The sequence below is a fragment of the Anser anser genome (assembly GCF_964211835.1).
Source record: "Anser anser genome assembly, chromosome: 29".
NCBI classification, from domain to species: domain Eukaryota; kingdom Metazoa; phylum Chordata; class Aves; order Anseriformes; family Anatidae; genus Anser; species Anser anser.
This window is the reverse complement of record NC_139750.1, coordinates 2,795,786-2,812,333: the sequence shown is the minus strand read 5'-3', so window position 1 is coordinate 2,812,333 and position 16,548 is coordinate 2,795,786. Positions and strand designations below refer to the sequence as shown.

General features: G+C 49.3%; 1 protein-coding gene across 1 annotated transcript; it reads right to left on the bottom strand.

Annotated features, from left to right (window-relative positions):
• Nucleotides 1-15,271: 15,271 nt before the first annotated feature.
• On the bottom strand, nt 15,272-16,344 carry LOC310887794 (olfactory receptor 14C36-like; the record flags this gene model as incomplete). The annotated part of the gene is made up of 1 exon (XM_083813956.1): nt 15,272-16,344. The coding sequence occupies exon 1, from the start codon at nt 16,298-16,300 to the stop codon at nt 15,272-15,274; it is 1,029 nt and encodes a 342-aa protein (XP_083670082.1). The 5' UTR covers nt 16,301-16,344.
• Nucleotides 16,345-16,548: the final 204 nt, after the last annotated feature.

The following is a 16,548-nucleotide window of genomic DNA, read 5'->3' as shown; positions in this document are numbered from 1 at the left end:
ATAAATTTCCAAGAAGCCTTTAGAACACTATATGGGCACCTAAATGGGACCTGTGTTAGTGAATTCCTGCTTTAACTGAAATGGCTTGAAATGATTGTTTCAGGCCTAAAAACTGGAATTTGTACTTCGGGTGATGAAAAGAAATGCTTACCAAAGTATTTTCAAAATGTCCTGTTGGTAATAGATCACTTCCAACTATGAAATTGATAAATTATATTGGCCATAGAGCTTGAAGTAACCTGAAAGAATCAGGCTAAGGATGAATTCTCTACAAATTGGACTTGTCAAATTTGTGAAGAATTTGGTAGAAAAGGCTAATGCATAGTTACAGAGGATCAGTGTTATCTTACATGGCTTTCAAACTCGATGGAGCTGAGCAGTAGAACTGAGTAGTAAAGTGGAAATCTGTGATCTATGGGAGGGGAAAAAAGCATCACATCACTTAACTCTGCAAATAATGTACCTTGTGGAAATCTCTTGTGCCCCTTTCATAGGACAAATCCATACCATTCTCCTTGTAGATAAGAAGAGGCTGGACAAAGTAACTCATGGTCAGCCGGTATAATGGTCTGTGGCAGAAAAGGTCCATGTGTCCAGGTAGCTTGTATGTGACTGTGAGCCAAGGGAACATAGGAATGTCTTTTTAAGGATCTGGGACCCTTCTAGGGATCCTGAGAGAAGCTGCCTTTCAGAACAGCAAAAACTCAGGGACGGAGGATGAGCCAGGTAGCAATTTCAGAGCAGTCCTGCATGATTTCACCCTCCACCATCCTGGGTAATTTAAGAGTTAAAGGCAACTGGAGTGGCTGCATTAAGTGGTGAAGGGGGGTAACCACAGGGCAAGGGACTGAGATAACATTCAGAGCCCCCACCTCCACCACCACAGAGACAGAGATATCAGGTTCATACATCTAAGCAGCAGGAATTTTGCTTTAAAGGTTTCAATCATATCGACCCCACTCTAAATTAACTACTCCACCACCACCAGATTGCAATTTGATATTTTTAAGGATGAAGAAGGTGGGATCAATCAACTGAAACTGAGGCAACCCCCACTCCTATACAGCTGCTCGGAGGTGGCGTGCTTGGGTTCCTATGATGCATCCAGGAATCCTTCCCTGTGAGAGATTCTTGAGAATATAACGAAGGAAGAGGTGGGCAGGCTCTCATAGAATCATAGAATGGTTTGGGTTGGAAGGGATTTGAAAGATCATCTAATTCCAGCCCCTTGCCACACCATACCCAACTTGGCCTTAAACACTTCCAGGGATGGGGCATCCACCACTTCTCTGGGCAACCTGTTCCAGTGCCTCACCACCCTCAGAGTAAAGAATTTCTTCTGAATATCTAATCTAAATCTACCCTTTTTAAGTTTAAAACCATTCCCTCTTGTCCTATCATGACATTATCAGATACAGAGCACACCCTGAGCTTTATTGTAGGCCCTTTTTAGGTACAGAAAAACAGCTATGAGGTCTCCGCAGAGCCTTCTCTTCTACAGGCTGAACAACCCCAATTCTCCCAGACTCCTTTCATAGGAGAGGTGCTCCAGCCCCTTGATCATCTTTGTGGCCCTCTTCTGCACTCGTTCTAATAGGTCCATGTCCTTCTTGTTCTGGGGACCACAGAGCTGATCAGAGTACTACAGGTGTGGTCTCATGAGAGCAGAGCAGAGGGGGAGAATCACCTTCCTCAACCTGCTGGCCACGCTGCTTTTGATGCAGCCCAGGGTACGGTTGGCTTTCTGGGCTGCAGGCGCATGTTACCATCTCATGTTGATCTTCTCATCCACCAACATCCCCAGGTCCTTCTCCTCAGGCCTGTTGGCAATCCAGTCTCCACTCAGCCTGTATCTGTACTTAGGATTGCCCTGGCCCAGATGTAGGACTTTGCACCTGGCCTTGTTGAACTCCATGAGGTTTGCACAGGCCCACCTCTAAAGCCTGTCAAGGTCCTTTTGGATGGCGTCCCTACCCTCCAGGGTGTCAGCCACAGCACACAGCTTGGTGCCATCAGCAAACATGCTGAGGGTGCACTTGATCCCACTGTGTCACCAACAAAGATGTTAAGGAGTGCTGGTCCCAATACTGACCCCTGAGGAGCAGCAATTGTTACTTATCTCCACTTGGACATTGAGCCATTGACCGTGACTCCTTGAGTGCGATCATCCAGCCAATTCCTTACCCTCTGAGTAGTCCATCCACCATATCCATGTCTCTCCAGTTTAGAGACTAGGATATCATGGGGGACAGGGTCAAATGCTTTGCACAAGTCCAGACAGAGGATATCAGTTGCTCTTGCGCTATCCATCAGTGTTGTAAACCTGTCATAGAAGGCCACCAGATTTGTCAGGCACGATTTGCCTTTAGTGAAGCCATGTTGGCTGTTACCAGTCACCTCCATATTTTCCATGTTCCCTAGCATAGTTTCCAGGAGGATCTGCTCCATGATCTTGCCAGGCACAGAGGTGAGACTGACTGGCCTGTAGTTCCCCAGGTTTCCTTTTTTCCCTTTTTATGAATGGGGGTTATTTTTCTTCTCTTTGGTCAGTGGGAACTTCACCAAACTGCCACGACTTCTCAGATATGATGGATAGTAGCTTACCAACTTTGTTTGCCAATTTCCTCAGGACCCATAGATGCACCTAATCAGGGCCCATGGACTTGTGCACTTCTAGGTTCGTTAGCTGGTCTTGAACCTGATCTTCTCCTACAGTGGGCAGTCCATCATTCTTCCAGTCCCTGCCTTTGCCTTCCTGGGCATAGGCCATGTGGCTGGAGCTCTTGTTGGTTACAACTGAGGCAAAATAGTCACAGTATCACAGTATCACAGATTTCTAGGTTGGAAGAGACCTCAAGATCATCGAGTCCAACCTCCGACCTAACACTAAGTACTCCACTAAACCATATCGCTAAGCTCTACATCTAAACGTCTTTTAAAGACCTCCAGGGATGGTGACTCCACCACCTCCCTGGGCAGCCCGTTCCAATGCTTAATAACCCTTTCGGTAAAGAAGTACTTCCTAACATCCAACCTAAAACTCCCCTGTCGCAACTTTTGCCCATTCCCCCTCGTCCTGTCACCAGGCACGTAGGAGAACAGACCAACCCCCACCTCTCTACAGCCTCCTTTAAGTAACTGTAGGGAGCGATAAGGTCGCCCCTGAGCCTCCTCTTCTCCAGGCTGAACAAGCCCAGCTCCCTCAGCCGCTCCTCGTAAGACATGAGTCATTAAGTGCCTCAGCCTTCTCCATATCCCAGGTGACCAGGTCTCCCATTTCCTTCCAGAGATGCCCCACAATTTCCCTAGTCTTATCACCGATATACCTATAGAACTCTTTCTTATTGCCCTTGATGTCCCTGGCCAAATTTAATTCTAAAAGGGCTTTGGCTTCCCTAACTTGATCCCTGGCTGCTCAGATGATTTCTCTATATTCTTCCTAGGCTCTCTCTCCTTGCTTCCTCTGTAGGCCTCCTTTTTCTGCATGAGTTTGGCCAGGAGCTCCTTGTTCATCCATGCAGGTGGACTGACTTCCTCTTTATTGGGATGCATTACTCATGAGCTTGGAGGAGGTGATCCTTGAAGATTAATCAGATTTCCTGGGCCTTTCTTCCCTGCAGGGCTTTGTCCCATGGTACTCTACCAAGTAGGTCCCTGCAGAGGCCCAATTCTGCTCTCCTGAAGCCCAGGCTAGCAAGCTTGCTGTGCTCCCTCCTTGCTGCCCTAAGGAGCTTGAACTCCACCAATTTATGGTCACTTCAGCCAATGCTGCCCTTGAGCTTCACATTCCCCACCAGCCCTTCCTTTTTGGTGAGAAGAGGCCCAGCATAGCTATCCTATCCACCTATCCTATCCACCTATCCTACCTCTCAAAAACTTTTCTCCCGCTTCAGTTTCAGGATACAGTTCAATCTGCCAATTTCAATTAGGAAAGGGCAACTGCCAATGAAGACTGAGACGAAGAAGCTGTTGAGTACCTCAGTCTTCTCTCAGCCTCAGTCTGCTCTCTCTGTTGTTTAATGATGCTCTCGATGGGATCACCTGGGTGGATCCTGGACCTGGTTCATCCTCTCCCTGCCCCTTAGAGTCTCAACGGACCCTATTAACAGCACCCTTGGCTGCTCGCTCAGCTAGGTTACAGTGGGATTTTGCCTTGTCACTGAGGGCAGGCAGGTGACTGTTCCTCTGCAGCCCATGGTGTATCATAGTGGAGCAGACCTCCACACTGCAACCCATGGAGGAGCCCATGGTAGAACAGGTGGATCTGGCCTGAAGGAGGCTGTGGCCTGTGGAGAGTCCCCTCAGGAGCAGATTCCAGGTCAGAGCTGCAGCCCTTGGAGAGGAGTAGGTGATCACACAGGAGTAGGTGATCTGGCAGGAGCTGCCAGCTGTTGGGAAGCTATGCTGCAGCAGTCCTCTCCTGATGGATGGACCCCATGGTATGGACTCACATTGGAGCAGTTCTGGAACCACACCTGTGGAAGCTCACATCAGATCAGCTCAGGAAGGATGGCAGCGTGTGGGAGGGACCCCACACTGGTCCAGAGGCAGAGAGTGACCATGAAGGAGAGCCAGATGATGAAGTGTTCTGGATTGACTGCAACCCTCATTCCCTGATCCCCTGCATCATGCAGGGAGAGGACGCTGAAGAGGGTGGATTGGGGAGTGGGGGGGTGGGGAGTTAGGTGGTTTTAGTTCGCTTTTAGTTTCTCAGTGTTCTAGTCTGTTAGTAATAGGCAATAAATCATATTAATCTCCCTACGCTGAGTCTGTTTTGCCTATGATGTTAATTGGTGATCACTTTTTTTGCCCTTATCTCAACACTTTTATTGAGATAACACCTAGCCCTTTTTAATTGTGTTTTCTCCCCCTATTCCTCTGAGGGGAGGGGAGGGGGAGTGAGAAAGTGGTGCAGTGGAATTTAGCTAGCTGTCTTTGTGAGACCACCACACTTCTTCAAGTAGGCTCTGCAGCATCTAGACCTACTCATTTTTCATTCCCTGCATGGAAAATTGCAAGTGACTCCACTTCAGCTGAAGGCAGGGATGAGAACTTTCCTCTAACACTGGAAATATTTGGTGGAATTGTCCAGAATTCCCTTTTGAGTCAATAGACAGATATCAGGTGTCTCAACTGAGATGCCTTGGCGTGCCATGACTGTGCACCAACTCTTGCTCCAGAAAGGCTCCCACAGGTCCTAGGTCGCATTTTCACATTCCAGATGGGGAATCCAGCTGCCCAAGGAAGAATGAAGATGTTAGGCAAAGGAGGAAACATGCCAAAAAATTGGTGTTAAGTAACTTTATAAGTCTTCATTTTCAGAATTTTGAGGGTTGTCTAGTAATTCTCATAAAATGTTTCATAGTTCGGGGACATGGACACTTTCTTTCCTTCTATGTAAATATAGATTTTTTCAGTCATTTCCAAAAATACATTTCATCCCAACACTTCCAATGGTCAAACAGTGTCTCAAGGACATGTTTATATTGGCACATTAATACTTCATAGCTAAATAGATCTGGGAGTAATGAAGATTGGACAGATGTGAGATAGTCCAATCAGGAGCTAAGCAAGCTAACCTTTGGTACAGAGCAAACACTGATAAGTTCTCCAGGAAGTTTTAGAACTAGTGCAAACACCAATAATAAAAGCAATAGTACAATGCCCATTTTCTTCATGATGATGTCCTAAGGTTCGTTACTTTCATTCCTACTAGTCACTCTTTGTTGGGAAAAACAAACAAACAAACAAACAAACATAAATGAGCTAATGAGCTGCCATGTTTCAATAGAAGCCTCTTTTTTTTCCTTTTCTCACACTATCTTTTTTGCTGTTAAGCACTGACTTTACCTGCTAACACTTTCCTCCTATCATCCTTGTTTATGAGCTAGCCAAATCTTTTTATTATATACAGTGTGACAACACCAAAGCCCTCTAAGAGACAGACCGCAGCTGATACACAGAGGCCCAGGGCATAGCTGTATCATTAGAGTCCTTCCGCACTCAGCACCCAGAGGGTGCTGACCATGCCTAGGCCAAAGGTGGGCACCTGGAGGGGAGGCCCTTTGGTTTATGCATGATCTTTGCCAGGAATGCAATTCATCTTGCCAAATTTAAGGGGTTGGACTAAATCACCCAAAATGAATGATTCACATAAATTTGGTTATTTATCCAAGCCTCCATATGTGGGCCTGGAGACATCACAGTTGTGAACTGCAAATCCATCAAGCAGAAACTGTCCTGTGCAGAGGTGGATGAACACTTCCACTGGCTGTGCTCCTGCTTGTTCAGCCCAGGACATCATCGGTTTTGTCTTTTTTGTCCAATAAAAGCTAAGAACTACCTGAGATTTTTTTCTGCAGAGCTGCAGCCCAGCCAGGCAGTCTCCCACCTGTCGCTGTAAGGCTCTCATCCATCTCTGGAGCAGAACTGTGGGTGAATCTAACTCAAAGTTCTAAGAACTAAAGAATCTAAATCTACCCTCTTTTAGTTTAAAGCTATTACCCTGTCAGCCTTTGGGAATCCTATGTAGAATGGGGTAGGGAAAGATGATTCTCACGCCCACATCTTTTTATTTTATTTATTTATTTTTTTTGAATTAGGGAAAAAGACACCACTGCAAATAGGCGTCCATCCCCAGCTGAGAGAAGGAAGAACAGTGGTTGCTTCAGTCAGTTTCAAAGCCGATTCCCCTGGAGGCCCAGGGACTTGTCAAGAGCTCCCTGTGCTGCTGAGCTGGGCTGGGCTCCTGGGCCCAAGGGGAGCCCCTGGCAAGCGGGCAGCGCTGCAGAGAGACAGCTCTGCCCACGAGCAGCTCCTCTGCACAGCGCTGGGGGCACTGCCTGCAGGGGACAAGGGCGGCTGAGAGAAGGGAGGGAGATGTTAAAGGCAGTGTGGAGGGGGGCTGCTGAGAGCTCACTGCTGGAGAAATCTTCACAGCCCTGAACAGGGTAAGTCTCTGGCTGCAGAAGGGTACAGTAGATGAGTGTCCCCCAGGAGTCTTCTAAATCTGCCATATCTCATGGCTGATAGGACATGTCACAGTGTCTGTCCTGGCTTCTCTAGCGTGGAGTATGGTGGATTTTACCTGCATCAATGATTACCTGCCAAAGCTGTCAGAAGGACAGGACTTGAGGGTTCCTTCCCGTGGGGCCAGCTGCAGGCTGTGCAGCCAGGGTGCAGGCAGGGGTGCCCAGGGCTGTGGTGCAGAGCAGGGTCCCTGCTGTGCCCCAGGGGCTGTGTGCCGGGGCAGGGCCTCTGCTGTCTGCCAGGCTCAGCACTCAGCCTGCCAGAGGAGCTTCCCGGGGAGCTGCGGGGAGAAGCTGTGGGTGGAAGGAGCCCCCCCCAGCAGGGCAGGGCAGGTTCCTTCTGGTGCCCAGAGGCTGTTGCCTGGGGTAGGCTGCTCACAGCTCCACAGCACCCCCAGGACATCTCTGGGGTAGGTTCTTGAAAGGGAAGACCAAGGAATGGGCTATCTGAAGGGAAGGCACTCTCTGGAGTCTCTGATTTCACTTTCCTGCTAAGAAGAGAGTCAGGGATAGTAGTGGAGGTCTCCTCTCTTGTCACTTTCTTTTTCTCCTAGACCAGGTCCACGTGCCCACAGCTGCCCATGGAGGAAAAGACAGTCACAAGATAGGCAGACCTCTCTGAGCAAACCCATTGACAGGCGACCGTGCCCTGAGGCAGCAAATGTTCAACAGCAGCTTCCCCACAGAGTTCCTCCTCCTGCCATTCGCAGACACACGCGAGCTGCAGCTCCTGCACTTCGGGCTCTTCCTGGGCATCTACCTGGCTGCCCTCCTGGGCAATGGCCTCATCCTCACAGCCGTAGCCTGCGACCACCGCCTCCACACCCCCATGTACTTCTTCCTCCTCAACCTTGCCCTCCTCGACCTGGGCACTATTACCACCACTATTCCCAAAGCCATGGCCAACTCCCTCTGGGACACCAGGGCCATCTGCCATGGATGTGCAATGCAAGCCTTTCTGTTAGTCTTTTAACTTTCAGCAGAATTTTATCATCTCACCATCATGACCTATGACCTCTATGGTGCCACCTGCATACCCCTACATTACAGTACCCTCATAGGTGGCAGGACTTGTGTCAAAATGTCAGCAGCTGCCTGGGGCAGTGGCTTTCTCAATGCCATGATGCACACTGCCAATACCTTTTCCCTCCCCCTCTGCCAAGGCAATGCCCTGAACCAGTTCTTCTGTGAAATTCCACAGATCCTCAAGCTCTCCTGCTCAGATGCTTACCTCAGAGAGGTTGGGATTCTTGCGGTTACAGCATATTTAATTTTTTCATGTTTTATTTTCCTTGTGCTGTCCTATGTGCAGATCTTGAGGGCTGTGCTGAGGATCCCCCCGGAGCAGGGCCAGAACAAAGCCTTTTACACGTTCCTCCCTCACCTGACCGTGGTCTCCCAGTTCATCAGCGCTGCCACATTTGCCTACCTGAAGACCCCTCCATGTTCTCCTCACCTCTGAATCTTTTTCTGACAGTTTAGTACTCGGTGGTGCCTTCAGAAGTGAATGCTCCCATCTATAGCATGAGGAACCAGGAGCTCAAGGATGCAGTGTGGAAAGTGATGACTGAATGTTTTTCAGAAGCAAAAAACTGACTTTCTTCTGCATATCATTTGTAATGTAACTAGTTACAGATGATGGTCTGTGTTTGTGTGTGTGTTTTTCTTTGATTTGCTTGTGAAAGTGTTGTCCACAAAGAAATGTTTTTCATCCCCTTCCATTTCAGTACCTACCAGTCTCTTGTAAATAAGTAGCCATGCTCTCTTCATCTTTAAATAAACAAAATGATCCTGCAGTGACTTGCTTGCCCGAGATCCTTCCTCGGAGACCTGTGGTGGAGCTGCAGGGGCACTTGGCTGTGTGCAGAGGTGGAGGGGAGAAGTGTCCTGGCAGAGCAGCACTGCCAGGGTGCACCTGTGATTGTTCCCTGTTCATGGCCAACACCCTCAGAGATGGTGAATTCACCTGCCTCTGTCCACATTATGCGAGAGGGCTGATGGCAGGCAAGCGTCTGTCTGGAGGGAAGTGGGAGCAGCCAGGAGAGCCCAAGTGCTCGGCAGGGACAGTGCGTGCCAGGGAGTCAGTAGCAAGTGGAGCACATAGAGCACGAGCATGTCCCAGGTGGAGCCACACAGAAACAAAGTGCAAGATCTGGGTGGGAACAGGCAAACGAAAGCTCTGCAGCTCCAGGGAACACAGCAAAAATAGGGAAAGCAGTCTGCTGAATTGGTTGTTATACCTCTGATGAAATTTCATACACTGAATACAGTGAATCACCCCAAAACATAGCCTGACATTGGAAATTAATGTGACTCGATGATCCTTGTGGGTCCCTTCCAGCTTGGGATATTCCATGAGTCTCTGACTCTGAAGAAGGCCGGCTATCTGTGCGCACCCTCCATGGCCAAAGAACCACTTGTGTGGGAGGCAGTCAGTGGCAGTGCCCCCCACCAGCTGGCTCTGCCTTCCCAGCCTGACCAGCATGGCCCTGCAAAGTGCCCCCACGGCCCTGCTAACCACAGCCCCCTCACTCCGCAGAGCAGCACCGCCAGCTCGGGGGCTGTGGGCAGCATGGGCAGGGGCTGCAGGAATGGCTGCTCAGGCCAGCCCAGACGTGGTGGGCTGGGGCAAGGCTGTGTGGGACATGGGGTGTCCCGGGAGCAGAGCAGGGCACTGTGTGTGTGTGCAGTGGTGCTGCCTGAGGAGCCCCAGGGCCAGTAGTGTTGTGCTGTGCTGTGCTGGGGAGTGGGGCTGGCCTGGGGGTCTGCGGGCTGTCTGGGGGAGGGGAAATCTCCTGCAGATGGCAGCAGCAGCAGGGACACTGCCACTGCTCTCCACTTCTCCATTTGCTGCTTTGGGGCCAGACCAGCCTGCTGGGCTGGGGAGGGGACAGGGAGATGCGGAGAGCTGGGGAGGGGCTAGTCTGGGCTGGCCTCCTGGGAGAAACAGGGAGGACCAGCAGAGCAGGGGCTGGGCTGGGTCCTTGTTCTCTGGACACCCTGGAAGGTGCTGCCCCAGGGCAATGGTCCCAGAGCAGCCCCTCCCAACCCATTCCCAGCACTGGGCTCTTGGCCCAACTCACACAGATGGTTTGTTCCTCCACGGAGAGACACAGAATGACTGTCAAAAGTACATGTTTGCCTTGTCCATATAAGACTGCACTCAGTATGGGAGTGGTGAGATGAACCCTAGTGAGCACAAGTGCCCTAGGCTGTTCCCTAGGGGTGCCATGAAGTGGGACAGACAGTGTCTCAAAGTCAATTCCCTTTGAGGGTAATATCCCCTGGGAAACCACATGATTGAAACAATGCCAGAAATGATGAAATATTCAGCTCTTACAATAATTACCATAATAATCTGCCTCATTCTCAACTTTTCCCTAAAATGCTCATTCAGGGCTTGATTCACTTTTCCACACAGAGGTGTCTAATTCTTCCAGGATGCCCTGGAGGAGCCGAAGATCTCACAGAGGAAATGTGAGTCAGGATGTGTGGGAGGCCTTCTGCAGCATGAGCTGGTTGGCAGGCAGAGTACCTGAGGGATTGTGCAGGGCATCCCCTGCACCCACTGCTCCTGGGTGGGCTGGGAAGAGGCCTCCTGAGCACAACAGCTCCTTGTAGCCCTGTGGATGCTGGCTGTGAGGTCACTTCTGTCCCAGCCCCTGGCTGGCCAACAGCAGGGAGGCAGAGCCTCTGAGGTCATAAAGGCCATCAGGAAGCTGCCCCCAACAGGGTGACACATTTGGGGAGGCCAGGGGAAATCTGGGAGAATAAAGCTAGGAGATTTGGGGGAGAGATTTGCTTGGCTAACAGAAAGGAAAGATTTTGAAGAAGTGACAATGGTTCAGGTAAGGCTGATGGTTCTGCAGTATTCACTGGAAAAATAAAAAGTACCTGAAGCAGAACACCAAAGCTTCCCCCTAAGCCTCTGCACAAACCCTAACTCTGGAAAGCAAGATCTAATCCCTATGACCTAAACTGAACACATGATATCAAACCTCTCATTCCTGCGCTCTAGTCACCTAACTGAAGCAGTTTGGCTCCATGAGGCTGGGCAGGGTTTGGGAGAGCCTTGAGCAGTTGCTTGGTCTTGGAAGAGGCAGGCAATGTGACACGGATCTGGTCAGGCCATAGGACTCAAGGATGAGATGGGTGGGGATGCTCTGCTGAGTTCAGCTGTTCCTCAGAATCTCAGGAGGCAGCAAGAGGCCCATGGCTGTGCAGGTGGGTGTCAGGGCCTGATAGGCCACCTTCAGGCACATGGCTGGTACATGTCTGTGTGTTTCAGCTGTGTAGAAGAAACGAATAAGCTACTGACATGCAGGTGGCTTGAATATTAATTACGAGATGACTCCTGCCCTAGTACCTAACAGAGCTGTACATACCTATCTCCTGCCCATTGACAAGCTGAAAGGCCATCAGCAGATGCATGGTCTTGGACTATGACAATGACCTTGCTTTTATGTGTTTTTTTTTTGCTAGGCCACAAAGAGGGTGTCAGGTGGGCATATTCTTATAAGATGCCAATGGTGCCTTAGAAACTCCAAATCCAGTAGTAAGCAAATGGCTTTGGTGGGGACTGTGAGGTCACTTCTGCCTCTGGAGCTGGTAGGCCAGCAGCAGGAGCATGGCTGGGCAAGGGACTGGGAGGTCCCATCTTGTAAAGTAGCTGCCAGGTCAACCCTTGCCTCCTGGCTGGCAGATGGGCTTTTAGGCTCACATCTCCCAGCGTCTGTCACAGGCCAGCAGAAGGCACCTGCCTGGCAAGGTGCTTGTGTGATGCCCTCTGCCCAAGTACCTGATAGGCCAATGCAGAAGTGCTCTTGGCTGTGGATTGTCAAGTCTCTTTTGCCTCGGTACAAGAGTGGAGAGCAGCAGGAATGTGGCTTGGTCATGTCTATCTGAGGAGCTGAAAGGCCAGCAGGAAGGCCACATGGCTTGGAAGATCATGGTGAGGTTCCTTCTGTCTAGTCAGATGACAGGTAACAAAAGGCTAATGGGTTAAGATGCCTGTGTGAAGGGTAGTTTCCAAGATGATGGAGCTTTTCTTGATAGTTGGAAACAGCATGTGGGAGAAAAACTATGGAGTGTAGAGACATCAATGAAGGCACAGAAATACCACAGACAGAGCAAGGTGGAAAAGCAAGATGGGTGTTTGCAACCAAGAGGGAAATGGGGCCAGGTGTGGGACAGCACAGGACAGCTGGTGGTGGAGATAAACAAGGGCACTGGCAAGGCAAGACTTAGCCAAGAAAACCAAGGTCTTGTCCCCTTGGCTATGTCCGTTCTCTCTGCCACCAAGGCCTAGGAGGAGACATACTGCCCTCTTAGCATTGGGACCTCATCTCCTCTTTGCACCCCCTGAGTGAGCCAAGAAGTGTCACACCACTGTCTTTCACTTGGTACTGCATACCCCACTGCCTAAAGAAGAGCCTGGAGCCCCAGGTGAGGACAGGAGCTCTCTGCTCATGGCTGGCAGCAGGGCTTGGCCTTTCTGCTTGATGAAACAAAGCCAGGATTTTCTCAGCCTCAGAGCCACCTGCCCAGTGCCTTGCCCTACCTGTAATCATGGCCTCAAATTACCTGCTCTAAGGAGTCCATGGGTCCTTGACAATGTTCTGGGTCTGGCTGGGATGGAGTTAACTTTCCCTGCAGCAGCCCATACTATGCTGTGGTTTACACTTGTAGCTAAAACAGCACTGATATCACACCAATGTTTTGTCTATATCTGTTCAACACTGGCACAGCACCAGGACTCCCTCCAACCCCCCAGGAACCAGCTGGCTGGGGGTGGGTAAGAGGTGGGGAGGGGACGTCACCAAGACAGTGATTTTTTTATTATTTTATTTTATTTTATTTTATTTTATTTTATTTTATTTTATTTTATTTTATTTTATTTTATTTTATTTTATTTTATTTTATTTATTTTATTTATTTTTTTTCCCAGCATACTTTCTTCTTCCCCTTTCCCTTTGAGGAGGAGTGAGAGAGCAGTTGTGATAGAGCTTGGCTGCCCACCTGAGTAAAGCCAGCACATCAAATCATCGGGAACTTCGCCTGACTGCCATGAGTTTTCAAATATTATGGTGAGTGGCTTGGCAACTACATCAGCAATCAGATTGAGGCCCTGCTTCATGAACGTGGTCCAGCATCACTCCTTGGTGGGAAGTAGAGAGTAATTTCATTCCTCTTTCTCTGTGCTTCCACACGGCCTTTGCTTGTGTTTTTTTTTTTTTTTTCCCTCCCTCCCCTTTCCTTTTCCCTTTAGTTAAATTATTTTATTTTCCCTTAATAATAATTTTCCCTTAATAATTATTTTTCATTTAATTACATTATCATTATGTATATCCTTGTGGATGTGATGGAGTTCAGCTGCCTAGCAAGGTAAAACCATTACAGTCAGTAATGGCTCTCAACGGGACCAATCATTGCTTTGAAGAACTTTTGAAGAACTAAGCTGAGAAGAGAACTTTAGAAAGAAGAACTTTAAGCAAAGTTGTGTGCACCTCTGTGAAAGCAGATTTAAGAAAGGGACAAAAACTGCCTGTGGGAAGCCCAGGCAGGATCAGTTTGGGAAGGATGGCACCTGGTGGGAGGGACCCCACGTTGGAGCAGGGGAAGAGAGTAACCATGAACGAGTGGCAGAGATGAAGTGTTATGGACTGACCGCAGCCCCCATTCCCAGTACCTCCGTGCTTCTCAGGGGGAGGACGTAGAAGAGGGTGGCTGGGGGGAAGATTTTTTTTTTTTACTGAGTCTGTTTTGCCCGTGACAATAATTATTGAGTGATGTCCCTGTCCTTATCTCAACCCAGAAGCCTTTTTTCATCATATTTTCTCCCCATATTCTTTTGAGAAAGAGGAGTAAGAGAGCAGTTGTGGTGGAGCTCAGCTGCCCAGCTGATTGTGGTGGTGACTTCACCTCAAAACTTGGTAATGTTTGAAAGACATCATGACTTATTTCTACACACTTTTTTAACCACAAGTTGGCACCTAGGAAGTGGCAGTGATGCACTGGCCTCTCACCTGCGGCTGCATCCCTGGGTCCATCTCCCTCCTCTGGTGCCCCAGGAACTTTCCAGTCCCCCTGTCCAGGCACAGGATTCTCCCCAGGGTCAGAAACCTCCCCGGCATTGTCATAGCCATCTGCTGGGTCACCTCCAGGCAGGACAGGGACATCTGAAAGTAGAGGGGAGCTGGTGGCAGTGAGACAGGACATCCTACAGAGCAGAGGATGGGAGGGTGTGCGGGGACACGGGGCTGACACGCTGCTGGTGTCACTCTTCATGGGAGGGTTAGAGTTTCTTTGCTCTCTTATGTATCTGTGGAAACCCTTCTTGTTATTCTTTGCATCCCTAGCCAAGTTTCTCTCTAGCTGTGCCTTGGCTTTCCTGATCCTATCCCTAAACTTCCAGGCCTTATCCTTGTAATTTTCCCACTTCGTATGTCCTTGCCTCCACTGCCTTTGATTTTCATTTCTGTGCTTTAGTTTGATTAAGAGGTCCTGACTCAGCGATGCTGGTCTCCTGTCTCCCTTGCCTGATTTCTCCAATGCCTTGGGAAACATGGGCAATGCACTCAGGATACCCCTTTTGTTCCAGAGATGCTAGCAGGGAGGCCAGATCTTGTACAACATTCAAAGCATTTGTGAAAGGTTCACACATGTTTAGTTGAAGCCTCAAGAGAAGTGGTGTAAACCTAAGGAATAACCTGTTGGTACCATTGTTGGTACCATTATCTACAGGAAAAGAGAAACTCTGGGAACTGTGCAGAGAAGGGGGAGCAGGTTCTTGTTGACGGTACAAGATTCCTTGTGGTCAGTTTCTCAGTGCCTCCTGGAACTCATGGCTTACCGACTACAGAAGTGCCACACCTGATCTGATGATGGGAAACAGATGGAGAGGGCCTTCAGAGAGGCAAAAATGAGGTGCTGACAAACAGGCAGTCTATGGACAGGTGAGGGGGGCGTAGGGAAAATACTTTGTGTTGACCACAGGCCTCTGCACTGAAGTAAACCTTTCTTAATGAAGAGAAGAAACATAGGAGGCTACCTGTCATGCGATGATAGGCGCATTTACAGAAGGCCTCTGAGTCAGTCTGACTGCAGGGACAAGTCTATTACCTGCAGAAATAGAATGAATGCAAGCACTTGTGTACAACCATGATTATCAATGACAGAATGCCCCAAAGCACAACATTTGTCTGAGATCAATCAGAGATCACTTGTGGAGAGAGACAGGCACTTTATTTCTTCTTAATTACCACCAGTAGGATCACTTTCTTCAGCGCCCCTTTGAGCTCCTGGTTCCTCATGCTGTAGATGAGGGGGTTCACTGCTGGAGACACCACTGAGTACAGAACTGTCATCACCAGATCCAAGGATGGGAAGGAGATGGAGGGAGGCTTAAGATAAGAAAACATGACAGTGCTGAGAAACAGGGAGACCACAGCCAGGTGAGGGAGGCATGTGGAAAAGGCTTTGCGCCGTCCATGCTCCAAGGGGATCCTCAGCACAGCCCTGAAGATCTGCACATAGGACAGCACAAGGAAAACAAAACATGCAAAGAGTAAACATGCAGAAACCACAATAAGCACAACTTCACTGAGGTAGGCATCTGAGCAGGAGAGCTTGAGAATCTGGGGAATTTCACAGAAGAACTGGTTCAGGGCATTGCCGTGGCAGAGGGGAAGGGAAAAGGTATTGGCAGTGTGCAGCATGGCATTGAGAAAGCCACTGCCCCAGGCAGCTGCTGCCATTTTGACACAAGTCCTGCCACCTATGAGGGTACTGTAATATAGGGGTTTGCAGATGGCAACATAGCGGTCATAGGCCATGACAGTGAGAAGAAAATACTCTCCTGAAATCAAAAAAACAAGCAGAAAGACCTGGGCAGCACAACCTGAGTAGGAGATAGTCCTGGTGTCCCACAAAGTATTGGCCATGGCTTTGGGGAGAGTGGTGGAGATGGAGCCCAAGTCAAAGAGGGAGAGGTTGAGGAGGAAGAAGTACATGGGGGTGTGGAGGTGGTGGTCGCAGGCTATGGCTGTAATGATGAGGCCATTGCCCAGGAGGGCAGTCAGGTAGATGCCCAGGAAGAGCCCAAAGTGCAAGAGCTGCAGATCCTGCATGTCTGCAAATGCCAGGAGGAGGAACTCAGTGATGGAGCTGCTGTTGGACATTTTCTCCATGTGGACCCAGACAACTGTCCCAAAAGGAAAAGAAAGGGTAGAGTTAGGACAGACTTCTCTGCAAAAAACAAAGCCATTTCTCATAGACTGTCTTCCCCGAGACACTCATCCTTTGTCCTTTTTTTGCAAGACCGCTGTGCAGTTCCCTTCTGGAACTCTACTTTTGGCTGACTGAGAATGTCATGAAGAGCTGGGTCGCTGCCTGTAGACTCCCAAGGTGTTGGTTGTGTAATTCTGTGGTATCTGGAAGCAGGGGGATGCACGGGCCAGATCTGATATTCAGAATCTCCCAGGTGGAGTCCCTCTGAACACAGAAGGGCTTGTCAGTATCT